Source organism: Hypanus sabinus, chromosome 3, assembly GCF_030144855.1.
Source record: "Hypanus sabinus isolate sHypSab1 chromosome 3, sHypSab1.hap1, whole genome shotgun sequence".
In the NCBI taxonomy this organism is placed as follows: Eukaryota; Metazoa; Chordata; class Chondrichthyes; order Myliobatiformes; family Dasyatidae; genus Hypanus; species Hypanus sabinus.
The window spans coordinates 149347769-149364526 of record NC_082708.1 but is presented as its reverse complement, the minus strand read 5'-3'; the positions used below and the strand labels follow the sequence as shown (position 1 = coordinate 149364526).

The following is a 16758-nucleotide window of genomic DNA, read 5'->3' as shown; positions in this document are numbered from 1 at the left end:
TAGAATGAGTCTCAATATAGACAAGACTAAAGAGATGGTTGTGGACTTTAGAAAGGTGCAGACTGACCATTCTTCACTGCAAATAAATGACTCCTGTGGAGAGTTAAGAGTGCTAAGTTCCTGATCTGGTCCCTCAACACCAGCTCTTTAGTCAAGAAAGCACAGCAGCATTTTCACTTAAGGAGGTTGAGGCCAGTGAGGTTCTGCCACCCCCATCCCATTCGAACCGATGTTTACAGGGCACCTAATCACCTGCATCACTGTTTGGTATGGGAATTGCAAGGCATCCGATTGCAAGACCTCAGTAAGAATTGAAAGGTGTCTCTCTTCCACCTTCTGAGATATTTACTAGGAGGCTGCTTATGTAGGGCCCTTAGCATTATACTATTTACTTTTTAAACTTGTGCCATAAATGCATCTTATTATTAGTTAATTTATTTGTGGTACTATTACTTCATGCATTCTGTGTAAGTTATATATATTGCGGTTTGCACCTTGGTTCAGAAGAACGTTGTTTTGATTGGTGGTATACAGTACATGCATACGGTTGAAATGACAACAAACTTGAACTTGACTGTAGAAAGGGGAGCAGAGCTATTGCCCTAGCTTGACAGCCCACTCTATTTTTCCTTCAATAAAAGAGCATCAACTCAGAACACCAATTCTGAACCTCTTCTTATAGATGCAGCCCAATCTGCTGAGTATCCCCTGTGTTCCCTACAACCAGCCATCTCTAATATAAACTAGAAAGTTTGATTTAAAAACAACGTTGAATTCAGTGTTAAGTCCCAGGGCCAAAGTATGCCTTGACAGAAGATGAGTTGTTGTACCATGACTTCCTGTTGGACTTCATTAAGGCCAAAGAGACTGAAGACAGAGTGTGAGTGGCATGGAGGATTCAAGTGAAAAGTTCAGTGTGATCAGAGTTTTTCGTTAAAGTAGTTACTCAATCTGTATTTGGGTTCCACAGTGTAGAGAGTCAACTTTGTGAGAGTGGAATGCAGTACATTGAGTTGGAAAAGATGTAAATCAACTATAGCTTCATATAGAAAAAGTATTAGGGGTTTGTTACAGATTTATACCATCTGCAGCTGCTTGCTCACCCTAACTAAGGAACAATATATTTGTGATAGAGGGAGTGATACAAAAGCTTTTTAGCTGAAAGCCATCTCTTCAATTGCTTAAGCCAGAACTCATATGAAGTCTTCTAGTGAACATAGTAAAACTAGCTACTTTTCTTTCATTGTTAAATGATATGTGGAAATTAAAACAATATTTTTTTAAGGTTGTTTCATCAAGTCTCTATGTATGGACAAGAGGTTCATGCTGTACAACTCCATGGATCTATTTATAAATTCTCCTATAAGTATCTTGGGTTATTTTACTACCTTGCAAGTGAAGTTTTTTAATTAATGTACATCTGTACAATCATATGAGTGCATTTCATACAATGATGTTTTGTGTATTTAAAATGCACTCTGACTGTTTATCAGAACCAGATTTATAACCGACCTATGAGATGTGAAATTTGTTGTTTCGCAGCAACAGCACAGTTCAAAAACATACATAAAATTACTATAAATTACAAATTAAAAAGTGCAAAAATTGGAATAATAGTGTATATTGTCAGAATAGTGTATATTGCTAGTTTTGGTTCAAAGCAACAGCAGCTTATGTGTCTTTAAATTGATGTTTCAAAGAAAGACAAGGAAACACAGCAATAATGTTATTTTCAGGGTAGTTTTATCATGCAAGACTAGTATGTTGGGTTGTTTAAGTGAAGGATTGTTATCAGAATAAATTGAAGACATTAACTATACCAGTTGTTAGCATTTGTCATTGACAGTTATTAATTCGGCTTGACAATGTAGCTAATTAAATGAATGGTATCAATGCAACAAAATGGCTCACTATTCCTGTATCTTATGTTCTTTTGTAGCATGTCCAACATAACAGCTTGTTTCCTTGGCTCTGCCCAGGCACAGAAATTTTCCCATGAACTAATGAAGTGAGTATACTGCCAGTGGATTCTTATGTGGTCTCCTTGTAAACTTGGGTTGAGAACAAAACCAGCTATTCTTTCATTGCTCTATGATATGAGAGTTTGAAACAAAATTTTATAATTTTTAGTTTTTTGGGAAAGTAGAATTTGTACAAGAGTCCTGCACTGAAAAACTAAAATTATTGCAGTAGCTAATCTTATATTTGGAAAATTTAGTATTTGTTTTTCAGAGATTTATTTTGTAAATCTACAGTATATCTAAATTTATGATTTTTACATTATTTTGGAAATAATGAACTATTGCAGGATTGAACTCTTTTGTTGTTGTGGCTTGTTTTCTGTTTCATTGGATGGATGTCCCTTTAAATACTGTCCTTTAAAAATTAGTTCTTTATCAATATTCCCTAATTTAACATGGGAGGTGTGGTCCATTTTTATTTAATATATGGTATTGATAGGTGTCACAATTATCGTAACACTTTGTTCTAACATTGGTATCAGTACATAGATTATAAGGTACAGTGGATTCCAGTTAATTCTTAAAGAACAAGAACTAATCAAGAAAATAGCCAGGATTCCCTTTGTTTATTTGGGACACTATGCAGTTTAATCTGGACAGGAGACTGTTGCTGAACAGTTTCTAGCTAGCATCAGCCATGTGCACTTATGTCGCCATTAGACATTGCACATTGCTTTAAGCAAACAGTTTCTAAATAGCACCAGTTGCATATGTTTATGTCAAAAAGCAGTGATTTTTGTCACTGATAGTTCGCAAGAAATAAGCAACAAGACAATTTGGAACTGTTTTGCTCACTATGGTTTCAAGCATTTAGAGTTATCAGAAATGGCTGGAAGTGAAACTAAAACTGTTTCACTTTTTCAGCAAGTTAAGAACTGCGAAAGTATTGGCAATCATCTTGAATGCTAAGTGAAAATGAAGATTTGAAGGATGCAGTTGTCAAAGGCATTATGTGAAGGCAGTCTATTATCTGCACTAGGTACCTATGCTGATTTTATTCATTTACAGTCAAAAGAACATGGCATTGTACACTGGATAAAACTCATCCAATAACTGTTGGGTACTAATACACAGTTGTATATTACATGGTAGTGTTTTAATTTGTTCTGTATTTCATTTAAATACATAATTTGTTACTCAATTAAGCAGTAGTTTTTTTTTTCCTCTTTTTAACTATTTCAATGAAACTTTGATGAATTGGGGTGACTGCTTAATTGGGCCAAAATGTACTGGTCCTGATGTGTCCAAGTAACTGGAATGCACTGTAGCTTATTCTCTGTAATAGGGAAATAAAACTACCATAACTATAGTATTAATTGAGTAATAAAATCTCCCTGGCACATTTAATGTATGGATTTAATGCTTATCATTTCCATTGTTTTGCTAGTTAAGTAATATTCCCGGCAGTGAGCTGAGCTTTGTATATTTATAAGAGGGTTATTCTAGCTTTTTCTATGGAATTAAATTCTACAGCACAGGAGGAGTCCATTTGTTCCATTCAGCTTGTTTCCTTTTTGAATGAGGACTCTAATTATTCCCATTCAACTGTTATTTCTTCACAGCACTGAAATATTTTCCGCATCAAATTCTAAGTGCTACGACTGAATTTGGTTCCATCACTCTTTCAATTCTAAGAAAAAACATGTGTTATTCTCTTCCTTGATAGAAAAGAGAATACTAGGTTACTCTGTGCTTTAATTTGGTGTTAGCATTTCAGTGAAATAATGAAGTGAATAAGATGGAACAACAGAACCAAAACGGGATTTAAAATAAACATTATAAAACTCTAGGATCAAATGAACTACATCATCCAAAAATACCGTGGGAGAGCACTTCATCATGCTGAAAGACGATCTTTTTATCAACAAATTGTGAACCAGCAATCAAAATTACAGAAAGGGTTCATGGTTTGGTTGAAATTGTCCAAGTGGTTAGCAACAGTAGTGGGATATTACATATTGTGTATAAAGATTGATTTAGTCTGATTTTATATATTATTTTAATTTCTAGGGGTCATTTCAGAGTTGTTTACATGACACCTGAATACTGTTCAGGATCGATGTTGTTACTCAAGAAACTTGATGATAGCATTGGTATGTTCAACCTTAATCCTTAAATGGGTTTTCAATACACATAACAAAAACACAGTAATCTAATTTTTAAGGGATCTGCTGTTATTTCATCAAATATGTTGAGGTTTACATATGCTGTTCATATTAAAAACTGCTGTGACTTGGCTTCCCTCGTTCTTAATGCTATCTGTTAGGATTGACTCCTTCTGTCCATATCAAACCCAGGTTAAATTTAAAATTTTGACTTCAGTTGTTTTCTTTCTGTAAGCTTGTTGTTTTAAGGGCAACAGTATAAATAGTGAGGTGCTGATAACTTTCAATGGGCTGAGAACACCATTTTTATTGTTACCATCTTTCTAAGAATATTGTTCTGAGCGAGCTCCTTCAGCATTGCAAACCTGCTTAAAAGCAACCAAAAGCATCTACTTTTTACCCTTGGGTAAGAATAGTAAATTATTTCTTTTTTTAACCTTCAGGGAATCCTGCAAGTCCTTCAGGGAATCCCTTTGCACCTCCAGTTTCTGTGTTCACTCCCTTTTAGAAAATAGTCTATGCCTTTATTTCTTCTACATGACTATACACTTACTTATACTGTACTCTATCTATTACTTTGTCCATTCTCCTAATCAGTCTATGTCCTATAGACAACCTGTTTTCTCAACACTGCTTGGTCCTAATGTTTCTTCAACACTGCTTGCTTCTAATTCATGTGCAAAACTTTTTATTCCTTCTACCAAAGTGCATGACTGTACACTTTTCTATGCTATATTCCATCTGTCATTTCTTTGCCCATTGTCTCAATTTGTCTAAGTCCTTCTGCAGACCCTGTGCTTGCTCAACACTACTTGCCTCGCCACCTATTTTCGTATCATCCACAAGCTTGGTCACAAAGCCATCAATTCTGTCATCCAAATTATTGACATATAATGTGAAAAGAAATGTTCCCGAGATGACCACTGTGGAGCAACATTAGTCACCGGCAGCCAACCAGAAAAGGCCCCCTTTATTTCCAAACTTAGCCTCTTGCCAGTCAGCCAAGCTCGCATGGGCCCCAGCTATGCCTGCCTTTTGTTGGTTATGTGGAACAATCTATGCTCCAAATCTATACTGGTACTGCTCCCCAACTTTTCCTTCACTACATTTACGACTACATTGGTGCTGCTTCCTGCACCCATGCTGAGCTCGTCAGTTTCATCGACTTTGCCTCTAACTTCCACCCAGCCCTCAAATGCCATCTCAAACACTTCTCTCCCCTTTCTCGATCTCTCGGTCTCCATCTCTGGAGACAGACTGTCCACTGATCTCTTCTATAAACACACTGACTCTCATAACTACCTCGACGATACCTCTTCCCACCCTGCCAAATGCTATTCCCTTTTCCCAGTTTCTCTGTCTCCGTCGCATATGCTCCCAGAATGAGGCATTCTGTTCCAGGACATCTCATATGTCCTCTTCCTTTAAGGATCGTGGTTTCCCTTTTGCCGTCATTAATGATGCCTTCACCCGCATCTCCTCCATTTCCCATACTGTGGCCTTCACCCCATCCTCCCATCATCAGAACAGGGACCGAGTTCCCCTTGTCCTCACCTACCACCCCACCAGCCTCTGGATCCAGCATATTATCCTCCGCAACTTCCACCACCTTCAACAGGACCCCACCACTAAGCACATCTTTCCTTCTCTATCCCTCTCCGTTTTCTGCAGGGATCGTTCCCTCCATGACTGCCTGGTCCACTCGTCCCTCCCCTCCAATCTCCCACCGGCACTTATCCCTGCAAGCGTAAGTGCTACACCTGTCCCTACACCTCCTCTCTTACCACCATTCAGGGCCCAAAACAGTCCTTCCAGGTGAGGCAACACTTCACTTGTGGGTCTGTTGGGGTCGCCTGTTGCATCCAGTGCTCCCGGTGCGGCCTCCTCTACATTGGCGAGACCTGACACAGATTGGGGGATTGCTTCGTCGAGCACCTCCGCTCTGCCTGCCACAACAGACAGGATCTCCCGGTTGCCACCCACTTCAACTCTGCTTTCATATTCCCATTCAGATATGTCCATACATGGCCTCCTCTACTGCCATGATGAGGCCAAACTCAGATTGGAGGAGCAACACCTCATATACCGTCTGGGTAGTCTCCAGCCCCTTTGGCATGAACATTGAATTCTCCAATTTCCGGTAATTCCCTCCCTCTCCCTTCCCCCATCCCAGTTTCACTCTGCCTCCTCCTCCAGCTGCCTATCACCTCTCATGATTCTGCCTTCTTCTACTGCACAGTGCTTTCCCCTTACATTCCTTCTTCACCTTTCCTGCCTATCCCCTCCCTGCTTCCCCTCCCCCACCCCTTGATCTTTCCTCTTAATAGTTTTTCATCTGGCACCTACCAGCCTTCTTCCCACCCTCCCCCATCTTCTTTATAGGGCCCCCTCCCCCTCCCTCTTCAGTCCTGACGAAGGGTCTTGGCCTGAAACATTGCTCGTTTCCACAGATGCTGCCCGACCTGCTGAGTTCCTCCAGCATGTTGTCCATGTTCCTTTGGCCACAGCATCTGCAGTGTACTTTGTGTTTAGCCAATCTTCTATCCATACTAGTATATTTCCCGTAATACTATAGGCTATTTATGTGCATCACCTTGTCAAAGGCCTTCTGAAAATCCAAGTAAACAACAGGTACTGACTCTCCTTTGTCTGGCCTGCTTGTTACTTCCTCACAGAACTCCAACAGATTTTCCCTTAAGGATCATGCTGACTTTGGCCTATTTTATCATATGCCTCCAAGTTACCATCCTCATCCTTAATAAGGAACTCCTATATCTTCCCAACCATTGAAGTCAGGCTAACTGGCCAAAAATTGTCTTTTGCTTTCCTCCCTTGTTAAAAAGTGGAGTAACATTTTTAGTTTTCTAGTCCTCTAGAATCTAGAGTTTCTTAAAAGATCATTACTAGTGTCTCCATAATCTCTTCAGCTTCCTCTTTCAGAACTTTGGAGTATAGTCCATTTGGGTCAGATGACTTAATTTACCTTCAGACCTTTCAGCTTCCCAAGCATCATCTCCTCTGTAATAGCAGCTGCATTCACTTCTGCCCTTGGCACTCTCAAATTTCTGAGATACTGCTAGCATATTCTATAGTGAAGGCTGCATAAATTACTATTTGTTCATCCACTATTTCTTTGTTCCCAATTACTACCTCTCTCGTGTCATTTTCTAGTGGTCTGATACCAGCTGTCACCTCTCCTTTACTCTGTGTACTACATATCTGGAAAAAAAAGTTGGCATCCTCAGTTTTATTATTAACTAACCTACCTTCATATTTCATCTTTTCTTTCCTTAATGCTTTTTAGTTGCCTTTTGTTGGTTTTTAAAAGCTTCCCAATCCTCAAACTTCCTACTAATATTGCTATGTTATATGCCTACTCTTTTTCTTTTATAAGACCATAAGGTATAGGAGCAGAATTAGGCCATTTGGCCCATTAAGTGTGCTCCGCTATTTCATCATGGCTGATCCAATTGTCCTCTTAGCCTCAATCTCCTGCCTTTTCCCCATATCCTCTCATACTCTGATCAATCAAGAATCTGTCAAGCTCTGCCTTAAATACACATGCAGACTTGGCCTCCACAGTAGCCAGTAGCAAGAAGTTCCACAGATTCAGCACTCTGGCTAAAGAAATTCCTCGTCATGTCAGTTCCAAAAGGACACACTCTATTTTGAGGCTGTGTCCTCCAGTCTTAGACTCATGCATCATTGGAAACATCCTTTCCATATCCACTCTATCAAAGCCTTTCACAATTCAATAGGTTTCAATTAGGTCACCCCTCATTCTTCTGAATTCCAGTGAATTTACCCAGAGAGTTGTGGATCTATGGAATGCTCTGCCTCAGAAGGCAGTGGAGGCCAACTCTCTGGATGCTTTCAAGGAAGAGTTAGATAGAGCTCTTAAAGATAGCGGAGTCAAGGGATATGGGGAGAAGGCAGGAATGGGGTACTGATTGTGGATGATCAGCCATGATCACATTGAATGGCGGTTTTAGCTTGAAGGGCTGAATGGCCTACTCCTGCATCTATTGTCTATTGAATGCAGGCACAGAGCCATCAAATGCTCTTCATATGACAAACCATTTAATCCTGGAATCATTTTCATGAACCCCCTTTGAACCTTCTGCAGGTTCGGCATATCCTTTCCAAGATAAGGGGCCAAAAACAGCTCATCATACTCTAAGTGAGGCCTTAACAGTGCTTTATTACATCTTAACATTACATCCTTGCTTTTATATTCTTGCCCTCTTAAAATAAATGCTAAAATCGCATTTGCCTTCCTCACCATAGACTCAGTCTGCAAGTTAACCTTTAGGGATCCTGCTCAAGGACTCCCAAGTCCCTTTGTGCCTCAGTGTTTAGTATTTTCTCTCTATAAAATAGTCAACCCTTTCATTTCTTCTACCAGAGTGCATGACTATACACTTACCAACACTGTATTCCATCTGCCACTTCTTTGTCCATTCTCCTAATCTATCGAAGTCTTTCTGTAGCCTCTCTATGTTGTCAAAGCTACTGGCCCTCCACCTGCCTTCATATTGTCTGCAAAGTTTGCAACAAAGCCACCAATTCCATCATCTAAATTGACATATAATGTAAAAAGAATCGGTCCCAACACAGATCCCTGTGGAACACCACTTGTCACTGGCAGCCACCTTTCCCTGCTGAGCCTCAAAGCTGCCCATAGCGCCACTCGCCTGACTGTTGTTGCTGTGCCCTGATAAGTTATTCCTCCTCGCAGAATCCAAACTGGTTTTTACTTGTTACTGAGGGCTACGGCCAGAGGGGAACCCTGCACTAACGGCTGACTCCCCTTGCTTCTCCTGGTGGTCACCCACCTGCTATCTGAAGCCTGCTCTCTGGATGTGCCCACCAGTAAATGTCTCCTCTATGAGTTTTTCAGCCTCCCAGATGATCCTCAGTACATCCAGCTCCAGCTCCAATTCCTTGACCTCTTGCCAATCAGGAGCTGAAGTTGAGTGCACTTACTGCAGATGTCATTGGGAGACTGTTAGAAATTGTCTCTAACTCATTCCATAATATCCCACTCTGCAGCCAAGTCCTACGGACCCCGGGTGATTTTTTTAATCTGCCGTGCTAAGTCCACAAGGATTTGTCTCTAAATCACTCTGCAATTTCCCACTCAGCAGACTTGTGTCAATGTTACTATCCTGTAATACCATGGGTTCCTTGATTAGCATCTTTATGTACATCAGTCAAAAGCCTTTCAAAAATCCATACGCATAAACTCTCCATTATTCAGTGTAAGAATGCAGGTTTTTTTTCACAACTTCTTGGACAGTCTGAATTTGGTATGAAATTGTGTTTTCAAGCAGCTTTACAGTGCTGCTTTTTTATTAGAGAGATGAAGCACAGAAACAGACCCTTGTAACCACCATAGTCCATACTGACCATCAGTCATCTGTTTATGCTAACTTCCACATTGATTCATTTATTCTCCCCATATTGTCAACAATTTCCTTGCTTCCTCCACAGATTCCATCATCATCTACACACAAGGGGCAATTAGAGACATCCTACCTCTCCCGGAAGTTCTGGGAGTCTCCCGCATATTGATAACAGCTCCCTGACACCTGCACATTATATACAATATCCTGGATTTTTTTGAGAGGGAGGGGAAGAGTGAGAAGGAGCATCCTCATTGGTCTCTCTTCATGCTAAGTAGACCTATCAGTTTTCTCTGTGGGTGGGCTTTACAGTTGACCTCAAAAATAATGACACTGTTGCTGGCTGCTCTGTTTGCAACAGTGACTTTTCTATTACCCGTGGTAGGTTAAAATGTAAAAAACGTGTTGAGGTGAGTTTAACAGGTGTCATTCGTTCATTAGCATAGCTAACGTTATTTAAACTAGCTGGCTAGCTGCTAAGGAGCTACTCTATTGATGTCCTACGTGATGAGGCCAAACTCCCTGTAGACTTGATTAATGTTGTAAAAGAATAAAACAGTATTACCACATCAGGAGGCACTGAGTGAGAATAGCCAATGTAGGAAAAAGCCAGGACCATTTTAGATTCATAAGACCCTGTTGACATAAATGGCAAAGAAACTTTTTTTTTAGTTCATGTCTATTTGATACAAGGTACAGAATGATGGGAAATCTACAGAATATTCAGAAAATTGTTCACATGTGAGATTTCCATTATGAGAAATTCCAAGCTTTAATATTATTATAATAGAGCCATTGAATACATCTGTCATTGGAATGAAGGGCAGTCTAAAGGACCAGCCGCACATTACAATTTTGTAAATTCCAGATTGGCTTCTAAAGAGCAGAATTACTAAATGACAATGAGCATTTCTTTGTTCATCCTTTTATTTGTGGAAAGCACATAGCACTGCAACTTGTATAATGTGCTTTTTCTGTAGACTTTTCCAACGGTGAATTTTATTGTTTAAATAGGCACTTGTGCATGTAGTTCAGTTTATTTATTCTCTTTTTGATTTACCTTCAGGTATCGTTCTAGTTGCTGTGGATGAGGCTCACTGTATATCTGAGTGGGGACATGATTTCAGGAGTGCTTACAGGTCGTTGGGGTCTATAAAACAAGTCCTGCCACAGGTAAATTGGTTCATGTATTTACTGAAATGTTGGCAGCACTTTTTTGTAAATGACCATCATGAGTCTTGACTAACAAGTTATTTGGAGCAGTATAACAAATACTGTAGGTTCAGTACCCCTTTTCTGAAATACTTGGAGCCAGAAATCTTTCGGCTTTTGGATTTTTTCAGATTTTGGAATATATAATGAGATAATTTGGGATTACCATCATTTCCAACTCTGAATTTATATGCTACTGGTAAGCAGTCTTTGTCTTGCACTTGTTCATCACTTGTATGTTATTAACAGTAAAAATTATTCCATATCATTAATATAATGAAAATATAATGTGTGCAGGATAACAGAAGTAACTCAGCAGCATCAGGAGAATATCTGAATTAGCTGTTGAGCAACAAACAATAGCAGGCTCTTAGCTCCATCTATGACACTATGATTAAAAGTTTACAATATACTGTATTTGTATTTTATATTTCTTTTAGGTTTTATGTAAGATATAAAAACAATAAAAGGTTCATTTATAATCAAAGTATACAACTCTGAAATTATTCTTCTCCAGATAGCCATGAAACCATGAAGGAAAAGAATGGCAGCACAATCATCAACTCACAAATCCCTTCTCCCCACACAAAAAACAAAATGGAGCATGCTCATGCACTCCCAAATCACCCCTCCCCACACACAAAAAATGAGAAAGGGCTGGTGAAAAACACAGAATATAAAAAACTACAAGTCTGAAAAAAGTCTGTAGACCAAGTCCATATCCCAAACACAGCAAATCTGAGTAACATTCTCCAGGCACAGCAGCAGACCTTTCCCTCTCTGGCAGTGAGCAATCCCCCAACGATCAAAAGGCAGTCTCCCCTCTCTGTAGCAAAGCAACCTCACCAGCGATCAAAAGGCAATCTGCCGCCTCTGTAGCAGATCGATCCCCCAGTGACCAAAAGACAGTATCCTCTCTTTATAGAAGAGCAATTGCACCACCTATCAAAAGGCAGGCAGTCGATGCTCATTTTCTGCATTCACATCGATGTGTCAGTCTCCTTTGTCACTTTAAATGGCGAGTTGAACATCGGTTCGCACCCCGCAGCCTTCTCACTTCAAGGTTCATGCATATTGCCTCTATTTCCCAGACTCCTCTTGGAGACTGCAGGGCGCTGGAACACCTAAACGATCTCTAAACTGCAAATCACAGGCTCCAACAGTTCCAGAATCACATTTTTTAAAAAAACAAATGTAAAAGACAAGTGAAGTGAAATACATGGTTTCATGATCTATCCAGAAGATGTTGACCAAAGGTGCATTGTACGTATGCACCATCTTGACTGGAACAATCAGCGTTATAGACTTGTTCTGGTGTTATATTTTTGTCAGCGATGATCTTCACAAACTCATCAATGATTTTTTTTCTGCTGCTTTGTGATCAGCAAATGCTTTATCTTTAAAATTTGTTAAATCTTTAAAAATTTAATGTAGTACTTTTACTTCTGCAACCAGCCTGCTGAATATTCAAAGTTACCTTCAATATTTAATTCTTCATGATAGATCTTAACTTGTTTCATGGGCATGTTCACTCCGCTGCCAAATCCATTCTTTCAATACATGATTGAGATCTTCATTTTCACTTTATCCAGTCTTTTTCTATTTTTCATTCAATTCTGTTCATCACAAATGTGAGGTCACTTCTCAGAACTGTCTGTGATGTGCAGAGACCCTCACATCACCTCAGAACTTTACCAATGGGGGCTTAGAGTTCTCAACTGATATTCTGCTTCAAATTTTGCCAAGAATAATTCACATCAAAATGGCATTAATGGGAAGGAGAACTGGGTCTTAAAGTGTATTTTAGTTTTTGTTTTTCAGTTTAATAGTGATAACTGTTATAGAAGAGGAAGATGGAGTTGAATGATAGAGTTGAGTTGAAGGAAAGTTTTGATTGTTTTGGAAAAGCTCTTTGAGAAAACAGTTTGAAAAAATTCTGGTTAGACCGTTCTTCGAATATTGTGTTCTGTTCTGGTAAACTCGTTATAGGAAGGATATGGGGGCTTCAGAGAAGATGCAGTGGAGATCTAGAAGGATGCTGATTGGATCAGGAAATTATCTTCTGAGGAAAGGTTGAACAAACTGGAGCGAAGAAAATTGAGAGAGGTGTATAAGGTTATTGAAGGTGTAGATATAGTGGGCAGCCAGTGCCTTTTTTCCAGGGCAGCAATGGCTAATACCAGAAGACATCCTTTTAAGGTGAATGGAAGAAAGTTTAGGCGAAATGTCAGAGGTAATTTTTTTCTACATAGAGGGTGGCAAGTGCCTGAATTGCACTGCCTGGGTGACGGTAGAGGCTGTTACAATAGGGACATTTAAGAGATTAGGCACATAGATGAAAGAAAAATTGAGGTTTATGAGCCCTGTAGGAGAGCTGATTGATAATGAAGTAGGTTAAAGGACAGCACAACATGGGCTGACTGGCCTCTACTATGCTGTTCTGTTCTATGTTTTTATAATCTGGTAGAAACTTTGTTGTGTATATTTACCTTATCCACTTTAACAAAAAAAATTTCATTCCATATTACCAACATAGCCATTGTAATTATTGAAAGCAGCTTGCCCATGATTTTTTTATTAGATGATTAAGTTTGAATCCAATTATGGTAAAATATAAAATTTTACTGGTAGCATAATAGAAATGACTTGTGGATTTTATCAACAACCTCCAAGTGATTCACTAATGTCCTTCAAAAGAACGACCTGCCACCACTACCTGCTATGGGTTAAAAGTGACTTCTGCACCTTGCTGTGTTGTTGCTACTTAATGTCCTCAGTGATTCAGAATGACCAATAATAAAGCCTTGATTGGGTCATCTACTTACTTGCAGAAAGTTACACCAAAGGCACCATTCAATCCATTGTCATCATTGCTGTCCAAAATTCCCATTTCACAGCACTCCGTCTATTGCCTTTTAGGTGTGGGTTTTTGTGGTTATCCAGGTACTTGTTAAATTTTTCTTCTTCCACTCATGGATTTTTTACTTCCATCAACACTCCTCAGCCTCCTTTTCTCCACACAATATTTACTGAGCTAAATAAATAAAAGTGAAAAGTAAATGCTAATGTCTGATGCAACTTTAACTTTGTTATTTTTATTTATGACATTAGGTTCCAGTCGTTGCCTTAACTGCCACTGCAAGTCCTTCAATCAGAAATGACATCATAGAGAATCTGAAGCTGAAGAATCCTCGGGTTGTCTGCACAACCTTTGATCGGCCAAACCTGTACTTAGAAGTTGGTTGTAAATCTACAGATATTAAGCAAGACTTAAAACAGTTTTTAATCAAAAAGGACAAGTATGTATTGACCGACGGACATGCAGAAAATTGCATTCATCTGCAATTTATTATCTAATGCAGTGTGGTTTGTAGTTTTGTGAAAGCATGTTTCCTCTTGAATTATAGGTTCTCCTTTGAGTTTGAAGGACCCACTATAATTTACTGCAGATCCAGGAAAGCTACAGAATCAGTGTCTGGAGCATTGTCACAGCTGAATGTCATTTGTGGCACGTACCATGCAGGCCTGGGCATCAAGGCCAGGAGAGAGGTGCACCACAAGTTCATGAGGGACGAAATTCAGGTCTGAAATATTTTGGTCCCTGTTTAAATTACCATGGTTGGGTGAGTAATGAATGACATGCAGAGTATTAGACTGAAATTGGTCAATATTTTTAATATATATTACTCCAGTTTTGTGCGTTACTGTTTAATTAACAAAAGACTGAATGGCATTACCATAAGTAATGGACTGGTGGAAGAAATAGTATTCCACCTATGATCATAAAGCAGATTCAGCCAGATAATATTCAATTATTTGGCTTGCATTCCCCAACTCCCAACACCTCATGTCTTTTCTGTGACTGTTCTTATCTTTTACTGCTCTGTGTGACCAATTGATTTAGAGATCTGGTTGGACGCTGTATTATGAGTGACAAGCTTCAGACAGCAAATCATAAGATTCTGATTCCTGAACACTCTGATACAGTGGTACTAATGCCAAATGCTTATTTAAACTATTATGGGATACATCTGAGATATTTAAAAATAGTTTGATTGCTAAATAATTTGGGGAAAAAAGGCATTAAAACTTAAAAGGTACCTTAAACTACTGGAAATGAATTAGTATCCCATCATTCAGTCTGCCGCAATTAAAATTTGGAGGTGAGTGGTTGAATGTTATTTTCCTTGTTTCTTCAATTTTAACAGCCATCTTCCACCACAAAGTTCCTTTACCTCAGGGCTAAGAGTAGTATATGTATTGCACTAGTTGTGTTATTGCTGCATGGCTGATTGGAAAGTCTCATAGAAGTGAGAAGAAGACATTTAACCCAATGTACAGTAACAGGAATCTGAAGTGCTCACATGAAATAACTTGTCATCCAAATATTAAGACTTGATAATGTACCATAATTTGTTTGATGGTGCATGTAACCACCTCTACTTTTTGATACAAAAAGGAAACTAAAGAGGAGTAGAACAATTGAATGCAAGAGAATAGATGTGGACAGAAAAATGTTTAAATCTTAAATTTAATATCTGCCTTGAGTATGAAGACTTGGTAAATTATATATCCTGACTTCCTGTTTTCAATATTTCTCCCCCTGCATAAGACCCTAAGACATAGAAACAGAATTAGGCTATTCAGCCCATCAAGTCTGGTCTGCCATTCCATCATGGCTAATCCTGGATTCCACTCAACTCCATAACAGATTTGTCAGGCAAGATTTCCCTTTACAGAAACCATGCTGACTTTGACTTGTTTTATCATTAGTTTCCAAGTACACCGAAAGCTCATTTTTAATAATAGACTCCAACACTTTACCAACCACTGAGGTTAGGTTAACTGGCCTATAATTTTCTTTCTTTTGCCTTCCTCCCTTCTTAAATAGTGGAGTGACATTTGTAATCTTCCAGTCCTCCGGGAATGAAGTGATTCTTGAAAGATCATGACCAATGCATCTGTTATCTCTTCAGCAGCCTCTCTCAGGACTCTGGGATGTAGTCCATCTGGTCCAGATGGTTTACCCACCTTAAGACCTTTGAGATTGCCTAGAACTTTTTCCTTTGCAGTAACAATGGCACTCACTCTTGCTCCCTAACACCTGTGGACCTCTGGCACACTGATAGTGTCTTCCACAGTGAAGCAAGATGCAAAGTACCCATTAAGTTTATCTGCCATTTCTTGTCCCCATTACTATCTCACCAGCATCTTTTTCCAAAGGTCCAATATCAACTCTCACCTCCCTTTTATTCTTTATATAACTGAAAAAACTTCTGGTATCCTGCTTTATACTATTAGCTAGTTTGCCCTCATATTTCATCTTTTCCCTCCTTTTTGCCTTTTGTTGGGTTTTAAAAGCTTCCCAATCATCTAACTTCCCACTCACTTTTGCTACCTTGTATGCCCTTTCCTGGCTTTTATGCAGCCCTTAATTTCCCTTGTCAGCCACAGTTGCCTACTTCTGCCATTTGAGAACAATTTCTTCTGTGGATGTATCTACCCTGCACCTTCTGAACTATTCCCAAAAATTTCAGCCATACCTGCTTTGCCGTCATCTCCTCCTTTCCTGACCTCACTATCTTCAGCATTTCTCGTATCATCCTCCTTACTCTCTCTTCTCATACAAACACATTATTCTGTCAATATGAGTCCATCAGCACAGGAATATCTTAACTTTATCCAAACTTGGATGTTTCATGAACATGTACACGTGACCTGGCCATGTGCAGTTTTGTTCTTTTGGACTCTGGTCAAGTAGCCAAGCTTTTGTAATTTTCTGCAACAATTATAACATGCAGGAATGAGAGTTCACTTACAGTAAAAGTACGGTGCAAGAAATAATGCTTGATAGTAATTAGCTCTCAAGCCCTGTTGAAAAGCTGGTTTGATTGAAAAGATCTTATAAAATTTCTCTGCCACAAATTTAGGTTAGATTTAAAATACAAATATTGTAACTTTATGCTGTTTAAAGTATTGAACTTTATTGAACTGATAAGCTTGATAACAAATGAT

The 16758-nt window shown here is 39.0% G+C and overlaps 1 protein-coding gene across 5 annotated transcripts in view; it reads left to right on the top strand.

Moving 5' to 3' along the window:
• Window positions 1-16758, top strand: part of wrn (WRN RecQ like helicase) — a 134495-nt gene that overhangs the window by 62619 nt on the left and 55118 nt on the right. For all 5 annotated transcript variants that reach the window (XM_059965363.1, XM_059965364.1, XM_059965361.1 and 2 more), the window contains 5 exons: window positions 1940-2008; window positions 4032-4114; window positions 10598-10704; window positions 13855-14042; window positions 14151-14325. In XM_059965363.1, the coding sequence (XP_059821346.1) occupies window positions 1940-2008; window positions 4032-4114; window positions 10598-10704; window positions 13855-14042; window positions 14151-14325 (622 nt within the window). The remainder of the gene's footprint in view (window positions 1-1939; window positions 2009-4031; window positions 4115-10597; window positions 10705-13854; window positions 14043-14150; window positions 14326-16758) is intronic.